This window comes from Vulpes vulpes, chromosome 2 (assembly GCF_048418805.1).
Source record: "Vulpes vulpes isolate BD-2025 chromosome 2, VulVul3, whole genome shotgun sequence".
In the NCBI taxonomy this organism is placed as follows: Eukaryota; Metazoa; Chordata; class Mammalia; order Carnivora; family Canidae; genus Vulpes; species Vulpes vulpes.
In genome coordinates this window covers 138,489,144-138,513,191 of record NC_132781.1, presented here as the reverse complement: position 1 = coordinate 138,513,191, position 24,048 = coordinate 138,489,144, and the positions used below count along the sequence as shown (strand labels likewise).

Below are 24,048 nucleotides of genomic sequence, written 5' to 3'. Positions count from 1 at the left end.
TGATTTGCCCCTTGTTGTCCTTATGCAATGGACCTGTGCTTGGGTAAGGGTGTTCCTAACCCTGTGGCACTTCCCCCTCCCACACACCTGCATGTGACAGGGCCTCGAGAGAGCCGTGGGCAGTGGGTAGGGCCAGAAGGAATCCTCATGCGCTTCCTCAAAGCTGTATTTATCCTACATCTGTGTCCGCACCTGCCACACCCTCTTGGACTCTGCCACCTATGCACACACCCCCGACCAGATGGGCAGAGTCTGTTCTCCAGCTCTTGGGCTGGGACCCAAGGATACCCTGGGCTGATGCAGGGTGGGGTGGGGATCCAGGCTGGGGAGCAGTGCCCGTCACTAGCTGCAGTTGGGAGGACAGCCAGTGCTTCCCCACAGACTCTGCAGCAGGTGTCAGAATGCCTGGGAGTCCCATCTCAGTGGGATGAGGTGGGACTTGGGTCCCCCACTTGGGTTCTCTCTCCTACAGGGCTGGAAGCCGCAGAAACTGCCGTCCAGGGAGGTGGGAGTGTTTGCAGACCCATAGCTGTAGGGATGAAGGGACCCGGCCCCTGTTCCTGGGCTGTGAGGCCTTGGGTACCATGCAGCCTCGTGGACCTGCCTACGCACCTCCCTTGAGTGGCTACGCGTCCTCTCCGTGTCCTGGAGATTCCAGAGCAGGGGTAGAGCTCAGGCAAAGGAGTGTACAGAACTGGGTTGGGGTCCACTTGCCAGCTGTGTAGCCCTGGGCAAGCAGCTTCTCCTCCCTGAGCCTCAGTTTTCTCAGCGGTAGAATGGGCATAATAGTGCCCCCTCATAGAGTGGCGGGCACGTGCACTGTGGAGGTTTGGTGCCCGTCATATGGTCTGTGCTCTTGTGCTCCTTCCCTGCGCCAGCTGCCTTGTGAGTCTCTGCATGCTGGCCCTTGGGATATACCCATCCCCAGGTTCCTAGACCCCAGGGTCCTCCCTGGCCACAGACCTGTAGTTTCCCCTCCCTGCTCCACCTTGGGGGAGCCCATGGGAATCCAGATGGAAGTTAAACATTTGCAGCAGTGAGAATAAGACCCACCTTCATGGCAGATTCTCCTCTTGGGCCCCCTCTTAGCCCTGGACCATAGGAGTAGGCTGTCGAGGGGCCTGGGAGTAGTAACTTTGCCTTCGTGTCAAGAGAAAACCCAAGGTTCAGTGACCACAGATTCGGATGAGATCTCAGACATGACCTAATCTAGCAACTTTGAAAGTCTGTCTGCGGTCCCAGTGATTTAGGAAGCTAGGATTCCTGGGCTTCTGCATTGCAGGACTTTTCAGAGCCCTTACCAGGCAGCTGTGTATTGAAAGAAATGGTAGGCTGGCATTTAGGGTCCTATTCCTACTCTCAAGCTGTGCACAGTCTTGGGAGTCACTCTCTAGCCAAGCACTTGACAGAGATGTTTATGCCCCTGAGCCAGTCAGAGGCTGGGGAGTCAGGATGGCTCAGTGGTGGAACCTCTGCCTCAAGTGGACTTTGGATCAGATGTGTAACATCAGGAATTGGCTCCTGTGGGGAAGAGGCTTGCAGCCTGCCTGGCCTGGATTAGAATCCCAACTCTGTCTCATTCATTCATGTATTTAGCAGTCATGGAGCACCTGCTGTGGCCCAGGCACGGCGCTAATATAGGAGATACCAGTGGTGAGCCGGGTAGTAAATGTCGAGAAATGGAAAACAAGTAAGCAAATTGGAGAGTCATTTCAGACGGCGTTAAGTGCTGTGAAGGTAGAAGGTGGCATGGAAGAGGGTGATCAAGGGGACGGTAATTTTGGTTGGGTAATCCTGGATGGCTTCTTAGAGGAGGACATATTTGAAATAAGGGCTGAGAAGAAACCAGTCAGGGAACAGGCCTGGGAAAGAATGTGCTACGTTGAAGGGGAAGCACATGCAAAGGTCCTGAGGATAGAAAGAAGGCTAGTGTGCTGGAGTTGGTGGGAGGGGGGCTGGCTGGTGGTGGCGGTGGCGGTGGCGGTGTGTGGGGTCGCTGGCTCACTATTTGGGCAGCTATCTGACTTATAAAATGAGCCTCACCATGCCTGTCCTGCACTCCGCTCTGGTCGGCGGTATCGTGAGCATTGTCAGTGTCTTTGGCCGAGACTGGGCTCTGGGCAGCAAGGACCTATGAGCTATAGTAAGTATTTTTGTCATTACAAGTACTGGGTGGCGTTGGGTGGGACCTGTGATATTGTGCCTCTGTTTCTCTGCATGTCACTGTGGTTAGTGAGCACCGTGTGTGTAAAGGCCCTGGGGGGCCCCGTCTGCGCCCCCCCTGGCTCCCCTGAACTGCAGCCCCTTGCCAGCTCTTTTTAAGCAGAGAAGCTTCTGATCCCACAGTGACTGGCTTCTCTGGCCCAGCAGGCCCTGGAATCCTTTCCGGGGAAAGGTTCCACTGAGAACAGCAACTCCTTTCTTTGCTTTCTTTTCCTCTTCCTCCGGAGGGCCAAAAATAGTGCCCGAAGGGGACACAGCTCTGGGCCAGCAGCAAGACAATAGCTGCCTCCTGACTGCAGCTGCCTCCTGGCTCTGGTCCATGGGTGGGGGAGGAGGTGTGAGGGCGCATGGGCCCAGCGTCCCCCGGCCCCAAGCCCCTGCTGCCTTTCCCATGGCCTCTGCCAGAAATCACCGCAAAGCCCCTCCGTGCCCTTTGAGTGCGACTGCTGAGGGGGTTCTCCACTTGTTCTGGGAAAGTGTTTATAGCTGCTTGGCTGAGACCCTAGCCCCTTAGTGCCCTGAGCAGCGCCACCGTGCCTCCTGATCTGCTGCTGGTCTGGAGCCACAGGCCCCAGTGGGGGCATCCTCTTTCCTGCCCTGACACGTGGGGACCACTCCATGTCTTTGATGCCCTCTCCCCTTTGAATGGCTCTGAAGGACTTTTTAGAGGCCAAAGGGATGTGCCCTCTTGGAAGGAAGTGAGCTCCCTGTCACTTGAGGTGATCAAATAAGTTCGGATGTGCCCTGGATCATGGTGGGGGGACAGGACTAGTCAAGCGTCAGATGGACATTTAGCTTTGATGTCTCTTGGAAGAGATCTTGGCTTGAAGTTCACAGCCCTCCCTACCAGCCGGGTGGCCTTGAGAAAGTCACATCAGTTCCCTGAGCCTGTTTCCTTATCTGTAAGTTAGCTTCAACAGGGCTGACCTTGCAGAGTGGTAGAAATACATCTCCAAAATGCCTAGGGTAGCACCTGGCACAAAGAACACAAAGAAGCGGTTTCAGAAGCTTTGCCTGTGTTCTCTTCCCTTCCCACACTCCTGTGCTTACTCTGGAGCACAGATGGGAGGGTCTGACCCACTCTTGGCCCCCAGAGAACGCTCTGGAAGGAAGCCAGGGGGAACCCCCAGCCCTAGGGATAACTCAGAATGAAGATCCGTGGTGTGCTGTGGCTACCTAGGAAGGCTTTTTGGAGCAGGTGGCTCCCGGAGACACTTCTAGGGAATGTATGTTTACATCCTGCACCTGGGGGGGCCAGTGATGAGGGGTGGAGGGAGTCCAGCCTGGGATGAGGTCAGGGCCACAGGCCGGCAGCCTCCAGGGGCAAATGTAGCTGACCACGCCAGGCATCCTGGGCCACAAGGGTGGCCCCACCGGGCCCTGAAGGATTTGCTTTAAAGGCGATGATGACCCGCTTAGGGAGGTAGCCCTCACTGCTCTCCGTAACCCACCGTCCTCAGCCCTGCCCCTCCTCCTGCTGGCTCCCCGCTGGGCCTGGCCAGCATCTGAGACGGGAGACTTGGGTACCGGACAAGTTAGGGCGCTTGTGCGGAGCTGGGTCGGAGCCGGGCGGTGACGTAGTTCCCTTCCTGCAGCTGCCAACAGTTGCCAGGGAAACGGTTGCCAGGGGCTGCTGTCACCTGCGCCCCTTCTCCCAGACTGGTGGCTGGGGCTCGCCGTCTTCCCTGGCTGCCCGCTTTGTTTGAAGCTCCAGTGGGGGGGCGGGGGCGGGGTGGCTCGGCTTCAAAGTCCTCCTCCCCAGAACCTGATCCCCGCGCCAGCAGGCTGCAGCCCTTCGCTCCCTCGGTCACGCTCTTTATGTACTTCTAGTGCACTCGATGCCACAAAGGACGAGTCCAGGTATGATTTCCCCTCCTCCCGTCTTCCCTCCATCCCTCTCACTCCTGGTCCTGCTTCCCCCCTTTCCTTCTTCTCGTTCTCCTCCCTTGTCTCCCCTTCCCCTGCTCCTTTTCTCTTCCTTTCCCTTCCTCTCTCTCTTTCTTCTTTCCCTCCATCCTTTCTCCCCCATCTCCCCTCTCTCCCCAGCACTGCCAAGGGAGCTGATGGATGGGGGTGGGAGGTGGAGATAGGGGGCACTAGGAGCTCTGGGACAGGCACAGATGCCATGCTAAGGGGGATTTATCAACTAAACAGCAGCCACAGCAGGAAGTGGTGGGGCTTAGGGCTCCACCCCACTCCCTTCAGCCTCACTCTAGCTAAAAACCGATTTTCTGCCTTTGGGCTGCACCCTCAATGAATAAAGATAAACCTCTGAGAGGTGTTGGGAGGCTGCATCCCCAGGCTGGCAGGAGCCATGGCATGGGAGTCCCCTGGGCTCTGAGCAAAAGGGTGTTTGGAACCCCAGGAAGACACATCTGGAAGCATCTTTGCTGTGAATTTTAAAGAGAAGGCTCTTCTAGCAGTCAGGTAAAGTCAAGGGGAAGCGGGCTGCAAAATCAAGAGCATCAGTTCTGGAGCTGGGCCCTGGGGTAGCATCTTGGGTCCACCACTCTCTGGCTGTGCCATCTCCAGCAGGTAGCTCCACCTCCAGGGGCCTCAGTTTCCCTCTTTGTTAAATGAGCATAAAGGCACGCTTCTCTTAAGGTTTGGGGGAGGGCAAATGTGTTCCTTTGTGTAAAGAGCTTAAACTCGAGTCTTGCATTTTCCAAGAGCTTAATTCTAGCTGTGTTACTGGAGGTGGTGAGCACACCGGCCCTCCAGGGGTGCGAATAGCAATGGGAGGCCCTGGGGTGCTGTGTATTCAGTGAGCAGGATGAGATCCTAGTCTGTGCCTCCACTGTACCTCCCTGGAAGGGGGCTGATGCCTCAGCCTTGCCCAGGCCCCCAGCATTCTTAGGGAAGGACACCTGGCTGTGTGCCCTGTGTGCCTCTCAGCCAGGGATCTGGGACTGGGAAGAGGAAGAAAGAAAGGGAGAGTTCGTGGCTGACCTCAACAAAACTAGTGTTCTGTACTCCAAAGACTGGCATTCGGCTAGGTCCAGGGTAGCTGCTCTGCAGCCCCCAGAGCAGGGTGGTAACTGGGTTGACCTTGTAGGCCTGCCCTTGGGCAGAGTAGGAGCACAGATGAGGAAGGGACACTTCAGCCAGCCAGCTGAGTCTGCGTGTGGTTTGAGAGGGAAGAGAGTCTGGCCAGGAGGAGGAGATGGCCCAACTCTGCTCCTCTCCGCCACCTCAGACATAAGCCCTGCCTTTCCCTGGAAGCATCCTGAGGCCTGGCCTATAGAGAAGACAGGTGGGGACATGGATCATAGTCATCCACAGAAGAAAACCAAGTCTCAGAGGGGACAGGCTGGCCAAAAGTTCCAAGGGCCAGTTGGCTGCAGAGCTAGTTCCGGGCTGTGCACATCTAACTCCTGTCACCCCCACTCTGGGAGGCCGCATTCTCTGGGCAGGTGCTGTGTGTCCTGGGGTCCCGGAGCCCAGCCTTGGCAGCTCCCTGGGGAGAGGGTTGCAGGGAGAGTTGGTGGGGGGTGGGGACTCACACTGTGCCAGGAGCATGGAGCTGGCACCAGAGACCCTGCACTGCTTCCGAGAAACCCTGATGCCTGAGCCCAATCCCAGCCTGGGCCAGATCTGGGATCCTTTCTGATCTCTTCTCTTTTAGGTTCCAAGTCCCTATAATCCAGTCTCACATTCTTAGAGGCTTTGATTCTCTGCTTCTAAAAGCTCTTGCATGCTCATGTTGCCTCTTTCTCTTTTCCTTGCCCCTCCCTCCCTCCCCCTCCCTCCCTCTCTCTCTCTCTCTCTCTCTCTCTCTCTCTCTCATTCAATTCCAACCCTCTAAGTGTCCCAGCTGTGTGAGGACAGGCTGAGGGCCCAGCTGGCTGTGGCTGAACTTAATGGAATGGCCAACCTGGGGACAAGGCTGGCAGTGCCCCTTTCCCCAAGAGCTGCTGCTGCGGCCACCGCCGGCCGAAGGGAGGTGGGATGGGGCCTCATATACCTTGGGCTCCCTAGGGACCTCTTGCCTGGAAATGTCAAGGATGGTGATGAGTTGCCCTGGGGAACATCACAGTCTAAATGGCTCCCGCAGCCCATCTCATGGTAGCTAATGGCCTCTGAGGGGAAGGGAGGGCTGGAGCTGGGAGGGAAGGTGCTGACGGCTGTATTATCTGGGTGGTGGCAAGATTTTTGAGAGCTTGTTTCTAGTGTTGGTAACAGGTGCCCATGCTAAAAAGGACACACCCTCACAGTGGGCTGGGAAACTAAGCAATGAAGCTCTGTGGATTTTCTTTCTGCTGGACTTATCAGAGCCTTTGACATGCTAACACACAAGGCCAAGCAGTGCCTGCAATATTTCTCTAACTTGGGAACTAATGCTTCTTAGAAAGTGCTCTGGCAAAGTTACTACTTGGTAAAGATGAGGAGACAGTCCCAGAGAAGGGATAGGACTCCGGGATCACCATGACAAAAAGCACAGCTATGAGGTTGGGCAGCCTTGGGTCTGAGTCCCGGCTTGGCTGCTTACTTGATCTTGGGTGTCACCTAACCTCTCTAGACTTTAATTTCCTTTTCTTTAAATTGAGGGGTCATAATAGCATTTGCTCCCCAGACCCATGGTGACGACTGAATTGTAATTTGTGCAAAGTGCTTTGCACGATGCCAGCACAGATTGAACACTTTCTAAATGAAGCTGCCATCCTCTCTCTCCTTGGATTCCCGGGTCCTTCCTGCTGGGTCAGATAGATCCTGTTCCCCTCCCCACAACCATGTGGTGTCAGGAACTGTGGTAGAGGCAGGGTGCGGAGGCCAGAGGCCCAGGGCATTGGCCACGTCTTAAGGCTGGCATCCCAGGGAGGAGGACCAGTGTGTGGAAAGGCTTGGAGTGGGGAACACCCAAGCCCGGGCTCACCTCTCCTGTGTGACTCTACGTTGGCCTCTCTGAGGCCTCAAGTGAATGTTCTGCTGCCAGATAAAGCAGGCTTCAGGATGGGTGGCTCTGGGTAAGGCTCTTGGGGACGACTGAGTCCTTTCACACAGACCGACCCCTTCCTTCCATCCTAGCCGAGAGCATTCTGCTTCTGCCCTTCCTCGGTCTCCCACAGGGTATACAGAATTGTTGCCCATGGACTTGGCTGTACCAGAAGCCACAGGGCGATGCGGCCATGCTGCTGGGGATGGCCCTCCAATGGGTCTGGTGCAAGAATGTGAGACTCACCCCAGGCAGTGCGTGGGCATGGCCTTGGCATCCGCCAGCCTCTGGGGGCAGGCAGTTAGTTAATTTTTTATTCTCCTTTATTGTAGAATTCCTGAAACCTGAAGTCACTCTGCTTCCCCAGCTATCCCAGAACACCCTTGTGGGGAAAACCTCTAGCTTGGATGGTCACCTAGCTGGAGCTCAGCCACTTGGTTGGGGAATGGGAGCAGAGGCAGGAAGAGAGTGGGTACTGCTGGGGGCCCTAGGGCAGGGGCTGGTCTAAGAGGGAGCTTGGCCCTCGCTCCCACCTAGGTCTGATGGGGGTCCCTCCTTTGATTTGTTGGATAGGTGGTGTTTCTAAGTAAGATTTTTATCAAATACTTTGGAAAGTGCCAGTGGGAGGGTCTTCTTAGCCTCTCCCCCTCCCCCCCCAGCCCCCATGGAGGAAGCACCTGCTAGAGCTGTGCTCTGTTCTAACTGTCTCCCCTGGCTGCCCTTTGAGGTCTATGCAGCCCTCTGTTCCTCTGCCACAGAGCTGACCTGCCCCTGCTACCAGCCTTCTTCAGCTCCCTCCTTGGTCCCTTGCAGACCCATACTTCACGTGCATGTGCACACACAAGACACACTCATGTGCATGCTTACATTCTCAAGGCTTGATGCTCACCATCCCCCTTGTCTCTGTTCTGGGTCAAATCCTTCTTTTCCTAAGCCCTCTGCCCTGGGCTCGAGGGGGTAGCCCACAGCTCTATGTTGCCCCCCCTTAATGGGGAGCAGCTAAGGATTCAGGATGGAGCAGGACAGCTGAGCTGCATTCTCTTCCTTCTGTCCCACCCCTAAGGAAGGCAAGATGAGGCTGACACCTGAAAACCTGCTCCAGGGCTCCCCTTCTACCCCTGCCCTCCTTCTCCCTTTTGTCCTTTGGGAAGCCCCTTCCAGGTTCCTGGAACCCTGCTAAGGACCAGGTAAACCCTACAGGGAGCAGGACCTGTCCTTGCCAGCGAGTGGAGAAGAGGCACTGCTGGCCTACAGGCTGCCCCAGCCCCCAGCCCAGGCCGTGCCATTCAGCCACTGAGTGATCTGGGGTTGGCCCCCTCATCTCTGACTTTCTCTGTAAAACACGGCTACTGTTATCGTAGGCTTATAACCCAGCAGTTCCAAGCCCGTGGAGTGTCAATCAAGGGGATTCTTGTTAAAGCCCACCCCAGACCTTCTGCCTCTGATCCTCAGCGTGAGGGCCATGTGAATCTGATTTTAGTGAGCTCACCAGGGTGAGTCTGAGCCAGGGGCAAGTTTGGGCACCTCTGATGTGAACTTCTCATGCAGTGGAGGCATAGAGAGTGGAGAGTGGGCTGTGATCCCCCTGCCCCCTGAACACGTAGTTAATTCTAACAGGGGAGGGTGATTAGGTGACACTTTATGGGGAGGGTGTATCTTCAACGGAGCCTTAGTAGATGGGTGGGTTGTCACAGGGCTAGGGAAGGCCTTCCAGGCAAAGGGCCAGTCTGGAGATGGGGAGGAAACGTCCACAGTGTGTGTAATGGGAAGCAGAAGAAAAGCTGTGGGGGAGCAGGTCTGGGCATCAGCCCGGTTGGGTATGTTAGAGAAGTGCCTGCCCAGGAAGGGTTAACCCCAAGCAACCAGGTCCTGTCCACTCAACTTCCACCTCCGTCCTCCAAGGAAATGGGTTTTCCAGGAGCCTGGACTGGGCCAGCAGGGACTCATGGCTCTACATGGATGGCACAGGAAGTGACTCAGGACCCCAGCGGGAGAAAGTGAGCCACGGGTCCCCTGCCTGTTGCCCCCTCCCCCATCATGAGGATGGCCAGTTCTGGGCATGAGTGGGGGGACAAGCCCTGGCCACCTTCTGCTCTGCCTGTGTCCCTGGGGACCCCATGACGGTGGCCCCCATTGTGTTGAGCTGGGCTGGACCATTCTGTTCTCTTTGTATGTTTACGGAAGGCCTGAAGTTGAGAGCAGCTGCCCCAGAAGCAGATATGGGAGGGGACCTCTCCTGGGGTACTTGGCCCCCAAACCCGACTCCCAGGCTGGAGTGGTCTGCACCTGTCAGTGGCCTTGGCTACCCTGTCATTCTTATCTCCTTTTTGGGGGGATCTCCCAAAGCCAGGGGAGCATGTAACTCTAGGACCTTCGCCAGTGCCAGCTCTGCAAGGAGTTCTCTTAGGGTGAAGCGCAAGGTCTGTGCCTTGGCCCCACCTGGGGTGACCTTGGATCAGATAACCTTTCCCCAGCCTCAGTGTCCTGGTCTGTAAAATAGCAAAACAGTAGGACCAGTCTCACAGAGTGGCTCTGGGGATTTCATGTGACAGCGTGGTTGACGCTACTGCTGTGATCATCGTGGTGCTGCTGCTAGAGTAGCCCTCTCAGCAACTCTTGGGTCTGGCCTAGTGCCATGTGAGGTTTGACAAAGGTCTCGCCTGCATGCTGATGGTTGGTTTTAAGAGTGTTTGATGGCTGAGGCCTGTCCAGAGACCAGGGACAAGGTTCTGCCTGTGTAGAGGTCCACGTACGGGCCCCTGGCTCCTGGTTCTGGGGTTCAGCCTTCAGAGCACAGGACCCCTCCTTCCTCGGCTGAGTCGAGTGGTGGGGGCACCCGGGCTGGTGACCAGGGCATTCTGCAGCCCTGCTGGGGGTGCTGGGAGAATGTGGCCCCCATTATAGATGCCAACTGCACCCTCTGAGTCAGCTGCACGGGGCTGTGGGAGTGTACAGGGGGCAGACGTCCCCCCACGCAGGCCACAGGCAGGGGGTAGAGGGAAGGAAGAGAGCGACGTGATGGGCAGCGGGCAGGGTGCTCTGTAGTGTGAAGTGAGGCTGGGAGGGTGCCAAGTGAACAACCAGGCAGTGCCCTCCCTCTTCCCGGTAGAGGCTGCGATCTCCTTGTCCCCGGTCCTGCTCTCCCTCCCCTCAGAGGGCATGTGAGTAGTCCAGGCCAGGGCCGCAAGGACAGAGGTTTTCTGGGCGGGGTTGCAGTTTTCCCAAGGCGCTTCCGGAAGGGAAGTTTCATGCTCTAAGAATTTCCCGTCAAGGTGCTCTGGAGGCTGAGCTGGCCAGGGCCGCAAGGCGGGGGGCACAGAGGTGGGAGGGGAAGGGGGTAGGGCCCTGCGACAGGCCGACAGGCCGGGGGTGGACTTAGGGGCAGGCATAGGCCGGTCAGAAAGCACACAGAGATATTTAGCCGACACCTGTGGTGCCCACCACATGCGTGGCCATGTTCTACGTCCTTTACAAGTATCAAGTCATTTATAGATGTGGCAGGTGAGGCCTAGAGAGGGTGAGTGACTGGCCCAAGGACACACAGCTTATCCAGCAGGAGAGGTTGGCATTGGATGCAGACAGAGTCCACTCCGCTGCCTAAGAGTGGGTTGAAGGAAGCCCGGTGGATTCTCCTACTCAAATCCCGGGAATGTCTATGGGGACAAGGTTGTCCACCTAAGAGCGGCTGTTGAAACAGAGGGGTAGAGATGAGCCTGGAAGTGTCAGGATCGTGCAGTTGGTCCCTTGACTGTGTTTGCATCCCTTCCATGGTACTCACAGTGGCACAAGCTCCCTTGTCCACCAACCCGCCCCCCCCCCCCCCGCCCCCTATGACTGGAAGTTCACTTCTTTGTCTCAGCCTTTTTGTTCTCAAAGCTCAATCTGGGAGGGTTGATGCAAAGTGGATGACTGCCCTGTCTAGGGAGCAGTGGTCACTTTGAAGGTCAGTGAGCCAGAGACGTACATGGATTTTTGGCCAGCTCCATCCTTGCTTGTTGTGTGATGTCAGGAAGTCATTGACCCTCTCTGGGTCTTGAATCCGAATACCATAAAATGGAGAATTTGGACAAATCCATAAGCCATCTGTCAGCTTTGAGTTCACAAGTGTAGAGCAGTGGTTGCAGCAAGGAGGGGCTGCCTGGAAGAGGTGATATTTGGATCAGGGATCAGAGGTAGCAAGCAACAGGGACTGGCAGAAAGGAGAGGAAAGAAGTGGGTCCAGGCGGGACATATCTCTGTCTCCCAATGCTGGGTTTCCTCCTGCCAGTCTGAGGTGGCAGGACATGGTTGCAAAAAGGGCCAAAATGCTGAGAGAGGGCACAGAATGAAACCTTAAAAATCACAACCTGGCCGCTAATGACCATTCCCTAAAACACATTCATATGGTTCTTCTAAGGAGTCTTGTGATGCCACAGAAGCAAGACAATGAGCCTGGTTGTCAGCCTGGACTGACAAGGCCCTAAGAAATTGGGGTTCCGTGGTGGGGCATAGGGGACTGGCTCTAGGTTCAGGGGGTCAGGTTAGTTCAAGGAAGGAGACAATGAGCTCCTCCCTGGGCCCCATCCCCCATCCCTTTGATGCTACCATCAATATTCCATCCAAAAGCCACCTCTTCCTGGAAGCCCCAATTGGCTTCCCCCAAACTTTGACTTGTTGTGTGCACCCAGGTCTCCAGGCTTTCCTTCGTCTGGCTTGTGGCAGATGATTGCATGTGTCACCGCAGCCACCGCAGCTCCCGTGAACGGAAGATGCCCATGTGTCTGTCCGTGCCGAGCTCAGTCACGGGGCCAGCTGGCCGTGGGGAAGCCACTGGCTCGTCCCTCTGAGCGCCGGGCATGCAGGTTCCCTGCCAGGCACCACAGTCGGGACCAGGCAGGGAGGCCCTGGCCTCTGGAGTGATCCTGGGCATCTCACTTAACCCCTTGGGCTTCGCATCCCGGGTCTGTGGAAGGGGCAAGGGCAGGGCCCACCCTGCAGGGCTGAAGCGAGGCTGAGTGCAGGCACAGGGGTGCTGTGGGAAAGCACAGGCTGGACGACTGGCGCTCAGCTAATGCAGGCCTCGGGCGGGGGGGGGGGGTCAGAAGCGCCCCCTCCCCACCTGGGCCATACAATCCCAGTCTCCCTGTCCCGTCGGAACGCACCTCTGCCTTTTCCCGGCTCCCCCTGGTGGTCACGACAGGGAGCACCCTCTCCCCGGCTCCCTGCAGAGGGCGCTGCGCGGGCGCTGATGTTGGCTCTGCTTCCCGGACCCCTCACCCCTCCCACTGACTGCCCAGCCTTTGTTCCTGCAGCCCCCCTCCAGCCGCTCCCCGCCTGCCTGCCCCGCCGCCCTGGGCCGTGCCCGCAGGGATGGGCCAGGAGCTCCCTTCCTTGCTGAGGGGGGAACGCACCACCCTGCGCAGCCTGGGGACGCAGGAGGCCCTGGCCAGTGGTGGGAAGCAAAGGAGGCTGGGGCTGACTATACAGGGAATTCTGGAAGGCTTCCGAAGGCAGTGTCCTCTGAGCTGGGTCTTGGGGATGATGATGGTGAGGTTCCTGGAGGAGGACCCGGAAAGCTCCTATTTTCCTGTGTCTCCTCGGGGCCTGGAGTGGCAGGGGCCGTGGGGTGCTTCCAGGTGGTGCTGGAGTCTAGCCAGGATTGCCCCAGGGCTGCTGGGTCTACAGGGAAGGACTATTACCAGCCTCGTCTTGGGTGGTGTGCACGGGGCCATGCAGCAAGGGAGAGGAGGAGCCGGGCCTGAGCTCAGCCTGGGCGGCCGCTGCCCCTTGATGCTCAGCTTTGGCAGCTCTGGGGAGACCCACGAGCTGTTCCCACACTGGCCTCCTTACCTCACATCCCATACCCAAGCTGTACCGCCCTCCCCGTCTGCAGGGCTGGCCCGACCAGCCTGCACCTCTGGCCCCAGCTAACTCTCCTGGCCTCTTTCAGGTGCTGACTTCTCAGGGTGACCTTGGGGTGGAAGATGGGTGCCCAAGTGCTGCTGCAGATGGCACTGTTCCTGCTAGGCGTGCTCCTCCTGGTTCAAGGTAAGCTATCTTGGGGATGCCCTGGGACTGTTGTGACTTAGGCTACAAAGCTCCTGTGTCTAGGACAGCTGACAGCTGCGGCCATATCCCCCAACCCCTTTGGGCAGGCACAGGACTTTAGATACAGTTTAGCAAATGGATGGTATCTTGCAGAAACAGGCACTCCTTTTTTCTGGCAGCTGCAGCCCCATAGTGCATAGCTTGGGGTGGGGAACATGGACTGGGTTTTGGCCCCACTCAGCTCTGCAGCCCAGAGCATCCTTGTGCAGTGCACAGCCTGTGCAATTGTATGGTAGGCATGGCCTTGTGAAGTACTTTATGGCTATTAAAATGTGGTCTTTGGCCTTTGAAATTATTATTAATGTTCTTTTTATAATTTGCAGCTAGGAATTTGTGAGTAGGGCACATTCACATTTGTGTAGACCTTTGAGGGTATAGGCCCTTGGAACGTGTGTGGGTCCCAGGCACTGGGATCCAGTATTCTGGGCCCAAGACCTGGCCCTCTCCTGCCCCAGGCTGCTCCCTGCCCCCAGAGTCCCATCTGTGGTCTTTGTCTCCTCAGGTACCCAGGGCAGGGCGCCCCGTGAAGACTTCCGTTTCTGTGGCCAGAGGAACCAGACGCACAAGAGCAGCCTGCATTATAAGCAGACGTCGGAGCTACACATCTCCGTCAAGAACTCAGAGGAAGCCCTCACGATCCATGCCCCCTTCCCCGGGGTCCTCCCGGCTCCCCAGCTCTTCCCTGAGCCCAGGGGCCTCTACCATTTCTGCCTGTACTGGAGCCGCCACGTGGGGATACTGCATCTTCGCTATGGCAAAAACGACTTCTTGCTGAGTGACCGAGCCTCTGGCCTCCTGTGCTTCCGGCACCAGGAGGAGAGCCTGGCTCAGGGACCCCCGCTGCTCGCCACCTCTGTCAGCTCCTGGTGGAGCCCCCAGAACACCAGTCTGCCCAGTGCTGCCGGCTTCACCTTCTCCTTCCACAGTAAGGTGGCCTCCAGGCTGCGGGGAGCCGCAGAAGGTTGTCTGAGGAGGGGAGGGGTGTGATCCAAGCTGTGCTCCTGGAAGGGCTGTGGGAAGGTAGGGGTGAAGGCAGAGGGTCAGGGAGGTCCCATCCAGAGGGTGCTGGGAAGGTCCAGGCGGAGGAAGATGAGGTCCACCCAGGGAGGGAGCAGAGAGAGTGGGAAGACAGGACTGGGTGTCAGGAGCCAGAGGCCGCATGGGCCCCCCACCCCTGGCCTTCCTCATAACCTTCCTCAGTGGGCCCCTCCTGCCCTGCCCCCTGGCCTTCCTCACAGCCCTCCTGGGTGGGCCCTCTTGGCTCCAGGTGTGTAGGCAAAGGGGCACATGGGCAGGTGCATCCCAGCCTGCCCTGCTGGGGTTGGTGTTGCCTGAAGGTTCCCTGTGGCAGGGCCCCCCTCTGGCCGGCTTCTGGGTGACCTTGGAGGGTGCACCCCACCTCTTGGAGGCTCAGTTTCATCTGCCGTAAAACGGGAGGGTGAGATGGGAGTGGGACGGGTACAGCCTGTGGCACCTGCTCAGCAGCCTCAGGCGCTTCTCCCCTGCTCCAGATCCTCCCCAGAAGGCCTCCCACAATGCCTCGGTGGACCTGTGCGAGCTGAAAAGGGACCTCGAGCAGCTCAGCCAGCTCCTGAAGCACCCCGGGAGGACCTCGAGGAAGCCCTCATCAACCCCCGCCAGCCAGTAAGCGCGGCGCCCCCAGACCTGGATGTGGGCAGGACGGTGACCTGGGGCGGGCGGCTGGAAGGAGGCCTCTCCTGGGGCTGGAATGTTCACGTCGTCTTTCCACGTCCTCCTAGAGAGGCATCGAAATACAGCCTGGCCCTGACCTTCGTATAAACAACTATCACCACCCCCAGACAGCACCCCCCTCGCCCCCGAGCCCTCTTCCCCACTGGGAAAGGGGAACTGATGGGCCCATTGGAGGGCTCGGCACACTGAGGCCCCGAGACGGGTAGGGCTGCTCCCCAGCTGCAGAGCGGGTCCACCGAGGCAGAGCTGGGCCCGGAACCGGGTGCTCGGGGCAGCCGCCTTCCTGTTAGCTCTGCTGGCCTAGCCCCTGCTCAGCCCCCCTCGCCCACCACCGTGCTGGGGCTGTGGTCTCTCTTGCCCCCTCCCTTCTGCCCCCTGCCCCTCCTTCCCCTATCTCCACCTGCCTCTTTCCTGTGTATCTGCACGGTGTCCCCTTCTTGCTCCCTCGCCCTGTCTGCCCCGACCAACCTCCCCAACCCCTTCTCCCCCTGCCAGGAGGCTGCAGAGCCTGGAGTCGAGGCTGACTTCTGTGAAGTTCACAGGGGACACGCTGTCGTTCGAGGAGGATCTGGTCAACGCCACGGTGTGGAAGCTGCAGCCCACGGCCAGCCTCCAGGACCTGCGCATCCACTCCAGGCGTGAGGTCAGGAGTCAGGGGCCTGGCTGGTCAGGGCAGGAGACAGATGGGGAGGCTCCCCGGGCCTCTGGGAGCCAGACGTGGGCTGACAAGGGAGGCCTCAGGCCCAGAGAGTACCCTGTTAGTGGCTGCCGTGTGGCGGAGGACCCTTCCTCACCTCGGTGGGGACAGGGAGCCGGCAGGCATCAGAGCTCCTAAGCACCCCGTGTGGACAGAAGATGAACTGCGAAGTGCCTGTGCATGTGCCTCAGTCTTGAGACCACCCCTCACGTGGCCTGGTTACTGGGAGCTTCCCCCCCCCCCGCCCCCCCCCCACCCTACCACCCACCCTGGGATGCTGTAGGCGGCACGGGGTCAGAGGCCAGAGAGCACGGCACCACGTGAATCTCCCTGTTTGCCCCTGTTTGCCCCTGGAGCCCTGGGTGCTAACCACAAGGCTTCCCAGCCAGCACAGGAGCCAAGCAAGGGAGGGCTTCCCGTAGGAGGTGCGCTTAGAGATGGCAGCATCCAGGAAGGTATTGGAGGGGGAGCTGTGTGTAGAGGCCGGAGCCTGCCTCTGGCTGAGCCCACAGGGATTCTGGTCTACAGGAGGAACAGAGCGAGATCCAGGAATACTCGGTGCTGCTGCCCCGCACGCTCTTCCAGAAGACCAAAGGCCGGAGAGGGGAGGCTGAAAAGAGACTCCTCCTGGTGGACTTCAGCAGCCAAGCCCTGTTCCAGGTGTGGACCCGGGAAAGCAGTTTCTGTCTGTGGGGAGGTGGAAGGCGGGCACGGAGCCAAGACGGGTAGGGCTCCCTGGTCCAGAAGTCAGAGCCTTTCCTTGTAAGGTCGGAACTTGGACTGTGAGGTACAATCTCCCCCAGAGAATGCTAAATTATGTTGTTTTCACTATGGTGTAAGTGACTACATGGGCTAGAATTGTTGCCAGGAGGAGACTCTGCATCTCAGGACAATGTGTCGGGGAGAGACGCCAGTCCAGAGAAGCTAGGGGACGTCTGGGCCTTTCTTCTCAGCCTTGAGCCCTCACCTCCCTTGTATGGATGTAGGACAAGAACTCCAGTCAAGTGCTGGGTGAGAAGGTCTTGGGGATCGTCGTGCAGAACGCCAAAGTGGCCAACCTCTCAGAGCCCGTGGTGCTCACCTTCCAGCACCAGCCACAGCCGGTGAGTGCAAGTGAGCCTGCCAAGGAGTCACTTGTCTTTGACAAAATGACCAGCTGGCTGGGGCCCCATACAGTCAGGTCCACATGGGCTTGGGGCTGACACTGACTCCCTCAGCCCGACCCAGGAAGGAGCAGTTCGGTCAAGGGGTCCACTCTCCTTCTTTCTCGTCCCTACAGAAAAACGTGACTCTCCAGTGTGTATTCTGGGTTGAAGACCTGACATGTGAGTGTGGAGGGGTCTCTGAGCTGGGCAGGTATCTGGATGAGAACGGGGGTCCTGGACGGTGGGGGGAGGTGGGGTTAATCAGGGAGGACTTCCTGGAGGAAGGTGGGCCTTGAAGAAGGAATGATGGCAGACTAGAGATTTGCCAGGTGAAGCAAGGTTTGGAAGAGTGACATGATCATGGATTTTGGGGGTCCAGTGGGGTCCTGAAGGACTGGGCTTGATCAGAGCCCCACGGAACCCTTCCTCAGTGAGCAGCCCAGGCAGCTGGAGCGATGCTGGGTGTGAGACCATCAGGAGGGAGATGCAGACGTCCTGCCTCTGCAACCACCTGACCTACTTTGCAGTGCTGATGGTGAGCAGCCCTCTCCCTGACCCGCAGCCATACCCCGGGCGGGGCTGGTGTGCGCCAGCTGCTTTTCACCTGTAGTCACTTGTTCTCCACACTGAGGTGGAGAGGTGTCTCCTGCTGCAGTCCTATTTTATAGAGAAGGAAACTGAGGCTCAGAGAGCTTAAGCCGTTTACCTCAGGCCACACAGCTAGGAAGTGAGAGCTGCAGACACCCCCCTTCTGAAAAATGCACTCACGGGACCAGACTCTGCTCAGTTTGGTGGGGGTGGCCTGTAGATGCCTGAGCGCCCCCCCCCCCCCCCCGGGAGCACAGGTTGGCGCTTCACCTGGGGCAAACCATCAAGTGTGAGGTGGGGGCACTGAGGCCAGCCCGGGCCTGTCTCATGGACCAGGTCGCCTCTGTGGAGGTAGCCGCCGTACACAAGCACTACCTGACCGTCCTGTCCTACGTGGGCTGTGTCATCTCCGCTCTGGCCTGTGTCCTCACCATCGCCGCCTACCTCTGCTCCAGGTAGGGCCTGGCAGGGTGGGTGGGGGCAGGAGGACAGGGAAGCGGGGGTGTGGGGAGGGAAAACCTTCATCCCAGGCCTCCAAGCTGGGACCCCACAGCCGTGGAGACCCACCCTGGAGACTGGCTTGGCTACCCCTGCCCCAAAAGCACGTGTGGTTTCAGGAGCCCTGGGAGGTGTGGCCTGCTGACCCGTGGGGGCTGTGTTTCCCCCTCACATCTGTGGTGTTTGGATGACGTAACTGTTACAAATGTTATTACCTGCCGACATGGAACACAGGGAGAGGTGACATAAAAATCTAGATTTTTCTGTCTCTGAAGAATCCCATGTGTCACCGCTGGGGGCATATGATATACAGTGACAGTTGTGACAACGGTTAACGCTTGAGGTTCCCACGTGCTGCCCACTGTTCTAATGTGTTATGTGCACGAAGCAGGTTTAGTCCTCACAAGGGCCCTAGGAAAGGGCTCTCAGAGGGGGTCAGTGGCCTGCCTGTGGTCACACAGCAAGGCAGTGGCAGAGGCAGGCTCGCGCCCAGGTCCTCAAGGCCGCAGTTACTGAAGCTAAGCAGTGGCCACCATGGACAGGCACAGCCTCGAGAGTTCTGTCCAGCGCCCTGTTGTCCAGTGTCTGACTGTGGGCCTGGCCCCTGTGGCATTCCGGCTTGACAGGGCCTACCGCACCCCCCACCCCAGAGGCTGTCTGTCACTCCATTTCTGTCTTTGCGGTGCCTTGGGGAGGGAGGAGCCCCACAGACAGGATGAAGAGCGCATTTATGCCTCCTCACGCCGGCTGTGTGGACGGGTCTGGATTGTCAGGGCTGGGCCTCAGGTGCACCGTGGTCAGGCCTGTGCCCATTTGTGTGGAGGGGAGACATTCTAAGCCCCCGGAGCGTGCTCACTGTTCTGGGGTGCGAGGACAGGAGGGTGAGGCTGCGTGCCTGCGTGTGCCTAAGAGGTTGTGTTGTGTGAGCTCACAGCTGTGCACGGTGGGACTGGAGCAGTGACAAGGGACAGCTGGCAGGCTCAGGGCACAAGCCCCCAACACCTACCCATGCATCGCTAGAGTGCCCAGGGGCCCAGGGACAGAGAACCTTAGGGACTGGAGTGTTTTACCTGTGCCTGATGCTTTACTTTGGGGGGGGGGGCGCCCTCCCACTTAACAGATGAGTGAGCTGAGGGTGAGGGAGAAGGGAGCAGCCCAGGGGGGTACCTAGGGCCATGGGTGGGCGTGGCTCTTGTTCCTTCTGGAACAGGTAGCAGGTGGTGCTGGGCAGAGCACAGGTGGGGGTGTGGGGGACCAGGGAGGTAATGCCGGCAGTGTTTGGATCCTGTCGAGTCCTGGGTGTGGGGGGTGGCGGGGCTGTGCACACACAGACTTGCAGCCCTGAAGACAGACAGACATACTCCACCCCGCCATACTCACAGCCTCACAGATACATGGTTGTGCAGACAGACGGGCAGACACAGGACACAGTGGCACAGAGTCTCCAAAAACAGCAACAAATGTGGAGTCTTTCCCCTCCAACTTTGGGAGTATCTGGCTGGTTGCAGTGGCCAGATTTGTCCTGCTTGTTGTCTGTGGCTGAATCTGTTGTTAAATATGCACACGGTGCCCGACCTGTGGGTGCTGGGCACACAGTAGGTGCTCAGGGACTAGTGGGAGATGACCTGGCTGCAGCCATAGGAACAGGAGAGGGGGTGTGTGTGTAGTCTGGGAAGGCTGCCTGGAGGAGGAGTGCTGCCCCCACCTCCCCAAGTGGGCCACCATGGTGACCCTATGCGCCCGCCGCCCCTCCCCGCCCCCACCGCAGGAGGAAGTCTCGGGATTACACCATCAAGGTGCACATGAACTTGCTGCTGGCTGTCTTCCTGCTGGATGTGAGCTTCCTGCTGAGCGAGCCGGTGGCCCTGGCGGGCTCCGAGGCTGGCTGCCGTGCCAGCGCCATCTTCCTGCACTTCTCTCTGCTCTCCTGCCTCTCCTGGATGGGCCTGGAGGGCTACAACCTCTACCGACTCGTGGTTGAGGTCTTCGGCACCTACGTCCCCGGCTACCTGCTCAAGCTGAGCATCATGGGCTGGGGTAGGTGGGCAGAGGGCGCTGGCAGGCCCCCCACGCCTGCCTCTTCTACTCGACTTCCTTTACCCATACATCCTCAGGTGTTCTTGGCCTTGGCTGGGTTAAGGACCCCTTTGGGAGGATGAAGGGCTGGGCACTGCCCCCAGAAACATACTCTTCACATCGCTCACTGTTTTTAAAAGGAAGGTTTGCAGACAACCACCATGTATGGATGTGCAGGTTGTGTACTGCTCAAAGGCACCCCGTTGGGGGATGAGTGGGGTGTAATCCCGTCCTCCACTCATCTAATGCACCCAGGCTGGCAGCGGCTCTGTCTGTGGATCCTCCAGCACTTCAGATAACAGATTCTCCATAGCTCTGGCGTTTGTTCTTGGCCAAGACCACCCAGTTTACCATGGCCCAGACATCTCAGGCCTGGAGGCCTAGGGGGCACACCACGAGTCCTTGTGGATGTTGCAGCAGCCCCCAAACTCCACATCCCCTCACCCAGCTTGCTGCTTTTCTGTGTTTCTCATCTGTCCCTTTCCTGATTCACTCCATTGATTTACACAAAATCCCTTCAGAGTTGGCTCTGTGTCAAGACCTGGGTGTTTGGTGCTGGGTGACCACTTTTGGAGAGTCCTCGGTCCCCAGCTGGTGGGCAAGGTCGAGGCCCAGTGCAGAAGTCCCCTTTCCAGCTGCCCCCCACGCCCCCAGTCTGTGCCCCCGTCTCCTTGTGACATCCTGCCCCCCAGCAAGGAAGCTCAGACCTTCTCTCCAGGGGTGGGGGGCCAGGGGGGCCAGGATGGTGAGGGAGAAGGGGAAAGCCAGGGCAATGGGGATCTCTATGGGAAACCTAAACTGGAGTGGGGGAGGGGAGAGTCTGATCACAGAGGACCCTCCAGGAGGAGGGCAGGGGAGGGCAGCCCCAGACGGTGGGAGATGGAACTGCACGCTTGCTGCCGGCAGGCTTCCCCGTCTTCCTGGTGATGTTGGTGGCGCTGGTGGACATCAGTAACTATGGCCCCATCATCCTGGCTGTGCACAGGACTCCGGAGAGTGTCATCTACCCTTCCATGTGAGTGGCTGAGCGCGGTGGGGGCGGGAACACGAGCCTGGGAGTGCGGAGCCACACTGCCACACTGACCTCGGGGCTCCTGGGCGCCAGGGCTGCTGGAGGCCTTGGCCTGGCAGGGGCTGGGGCCTGGCAGGGAAGGTGGTGAAGGCGGCTCCCCGGCCCTCGGGGCCCCTGTGATGCGCACCCACAGCCCAGAAGTACGGCACCAGCCCTGTCACCCACTGAGCCCTCATGTCTTTGCTGTCAGGTGCTGGATCCGGGACTCCCTAGTCAGCCATGTCACCAACCTGGGCCTCTTCAGCCTGGTGTTTCTGTTCAACTTGGCCATGCTGGGCACCATGGTGGTGCAGATCCTGCGGCTGCGCCCGCATGCTCACAAGTGGCCCCACGTGCTCACGCTGCTGGGGCTCAGCCTGGTCCTCGGTTTACCCTGGGCCTTGGTCTTCTTCTCCTTTGCTTCTGGCACCTTCCAGCTTGTGGTCCTCTACTTATTCAGCATCATCACCTCCTTCCAAGGTAGGCACAGAGAAGACCACCCCCCCGGCCCCGGGTAGAGCACAGGGGCTGGGAAGATAGGGAGCCAACCCTGAAGGCTTCTCTGGGCCTCTGTCTTCCCATCTGTAAAATGGGGGCACCCAGGCCATAATTGACAAGTCTTTATTGAGTACCTAGGACGTGGAGGCCCTGTGTGAAAACTTGGGGCTGCATCTGTGAACTAAGACTTAAACTCCATCTGGGTATCAGCCTCGTGGGGAGCTTGCTAGATGTGTAGACTCTGGCCATGCCAGACTTACTGAATCAGATCTGCACTGTAACAGATGCCCAGGGTGTGTGTGTGTGTGTGTGTGTGTGTCACAGGCTGCGGAGCTCTGGTCTAAGATTGTGCTGGGCAGAGGGAGATGCAAGAGCCAAGGTCCTGAGGCTAAAACTAGGTGTGTGTTGGAAGGACAGTGAAGGAGAGCGAGGCTGAAGGGTAGCTAGGTAAGGGGCAGAGGGGAGGAGGGAAGGGGAGAGATGCAGAGGAGCTGGATCATGAGGGCTGGGGCTTGATGCCGGCAGGTCCCTCTACTGGGACCCCTCTACAGCCCCTCCCCCACCAAGGACAGACAGACAGACATACACGCACACCCCTCTGTTCTGGCCGAGAGGTGCTTAAACAGGTGTTCTGGAGCCTGAACACCACTGTTTAGCTCCTGGCTCAGTCAAGTCCCCTTACCTCCCTGTGCCTCAGTTTTCTCATTTGTGAAACAGTATAGTAATGAATAGGCCTGACCTCATGAGAATCTCGAGAGGATAAAGTGAGATGGGGCCCAGGAAGTCTCAGTGTCTGGGGCATGGTGGGTGCTCCCTTGATCACATGGGTACTGGTAGCCTGTAAGGAGGAGGGGAGGGAAGGGGCAGGGTTGCCTGCCCCCCCCCGCTGAACCCCGTGCCCCCTCCCTGCCCACAGGCTTCTTCATTTTCCTCTGGTACTGGTCCATGCGGCTGCAGGCCCGGGGTGGGCCCTCGCCTCTGAAGAACAGCTCGGACAGCGCCAGGCTCCCCATCAGTTCGGGCAGCACCTCGTCCAGCCGCATCTAGGCCACCAGCCACCGGCCAGAAGCTGCCTGAGGAACCAGAGATGGGGCTTGTCCTCACCACCACCTGCCACCCCCACAGCCAGGCCTGACACTTGATGGTCAGCCAGAAACTTGAGAGGAAGGCCCAAGGACCTTGGGGTGAGGGGGGCTGTTGCCTTGGCAGCCAGACGCCCAGGCTCGGCCCTTTGAATTGGCCTGTGTACTACTCGGCTCTCCGGCCCCGCTTACAAGAGGCTCAGGAGTAGGACCTGTACCCCCACTGTCCTGAGGGCTGAAGGCTGGTCTTAACTCACCACCCCTGGGCCCAGCCCTCATGGCTGAGGATGGGAGGCCACAGGCCCCAAGGTCAAGACCTAGACCTGTGAGGCCTGGCACCATCCTTGGCCCTGTCCCGGTCCTGGACAAAATGTGCCAGAGCTACTGTCTCTGGTGAGCTCCATGAGGGCCCTCTGCGGTCCTGTCATTTTAGCCTGAGAGTGGTACTCAGGGCACAACGAGTGTGGGGCAGAGCTTTGAGCCAGAGCCCTGGAGGAGGAGAGCCCCCTGCAGCAGCAGCTCCTCCACCTCTGAGCCCAGCACCTCAGCCTCCCCAGCCGCCATCCCTCTCCAGCCCCCGATTCAGCCCTGGGTGGGGCCCCAATTCCAGTGCTGTATTTTGGGTTGTGGTTGCCCAGAGCTGCTTGGTGCCTGCTGTAAACCTTTATCTACTGCACGGGCCTTTGCCTGCCTTTGACTCAGGCTTAGTATAGATGTTCTGGGCTGGGCCAGGTCTGTCTGTCCATCTGGGCCTTTCTATAGGCTGCCTTGCCCTTGTTCACCACTGCCAAGCCCACCCCTCACAGGGACTGTCAGCCTCTCCCAAAGCCCTCTTGTGGCAAGAACTGTGGAGCATAGCAGGGCAAATTTGCTTCTGCCCCAGTACTGGGAAGACTGAGGTGTGTCTCCCCTGGTGACCCTGGCCTAGAGCCTAACATGCTCCTCAGGAGCTATAGGCACAGGATTAGGGATTGCTGGAGATCCAGGAAGACTTCCTGTAGGAGGCAACATTTGATCTGGCTCTCAGCCTTAAACATGGGGAGGACTTTCTTTTTAAGCACTAGCTCATTTGTCTTTTGAATTTAAAGAAGTAGATGTTCATTGTAGAGAATTTGGAAACTATAGAAGAAAAAAATTAAAATCAGCTGTTGTTAATACCTAACAAACTAATGTAAACGTTTGGAGCGCTTCCTTTTGTGCTTCCATTAAGAGTCATTGATACAAACCCCTTAGGCCCAATCAGGAAACACAGATGAGAGAAGGTGGCCACGTGTGAAAAAAATCAACTGCTGGAAACTTTATCCACCAGGACAGGCAGGGGATAAACGGTTACTTGGCGTCAGTGTTGGGAAGGCAGTGGGGGGAATGTTGGGGTCTGTGGTGGATTGGAGATGATTAACCCGATGCCGTGGGAGCAGCTGCCACTCAGCTCCAGCCGCCCACTGCCCTGAGCAGGG

General features: G+C 58.3%; 1 protein-coding gene across 8 annotated transcripts in view; it reads left to right on the top strand.

Moving 5' to 3' along the window:
- ADGRG1 (adhesion G protein-coupled receptor G1) overlaps window positions 1-23,757 on the top strand; it is a 36,888-nt gene extending 13,131 nt beyond the window's left edge. For 4 of the 8 annotated variants that reach the window (XM_072750147.1, XM_026011813.2, XM_072750151.1 and 1 more), the window contains exons 2-14: window positions 13,086-13,183; window positions 13,746-14,168; window positions 14,755-14,887; window positions 15,452-15,599; window positions 16,182-16,313; window positions 16,640-16,756; window positions 16,933-16,978; window positions 17,230-17,333; window positions 17,723-17,841; window positions 19,653-19,921; window positions 20,867-20,975; window positions 21,223-21,491; window positions 22,426-23,757. In XM_072750147.1, the coding sequence (XP_072606248.1) occupies window positions 13,120-13,183; window positions 13,746-14,168; window positions 14,755-14,887; window positions 15,452-15,599; window positions 16,182-16,313; window positions 16,640-16,756; window positions 16,933-16,978; window positions 17,230-17,333; window positions 17,723-17,841; window positions 19,653-19,921; window positions 20,867-20,975; window positions 21,223-21,491; window positions 22,426-22,556 (2,064 nt within the window). In that variant the 5' untranslated portion in view covers window positions 13,086-13,119 and the 3' untranslated portion in view covers window positions 22,557-23,757. Of the gene's footprint in view, window positions 1-3,187; window positions 4,651-5,276; window positions 5,477-12,422; window positions 12,683-13,085; window positions 13,184-13,745; window positions 14,169-14,754; window positions 14,888-15,451; window positions 15,600-16,181; window positions 16,314-16,639; window positions 16,757-16,932; window positions 16,979-17,229; window positions 17,334-17,722; window positions 17,842-19,652; window positions 19,922-20,866; window positions 20,976-21,222; window positions 21,492-22,425 lie in introns of those variants that run through there. The other 4 variants (XM_026011814.2, XM_026011815.2, XM_072750148.1 and 1 more) reach the window with 4 other exon arrangements.
- The last annotated feature ends 291 nt before the right edge of the window (window positions 23,758-24,048 follow it).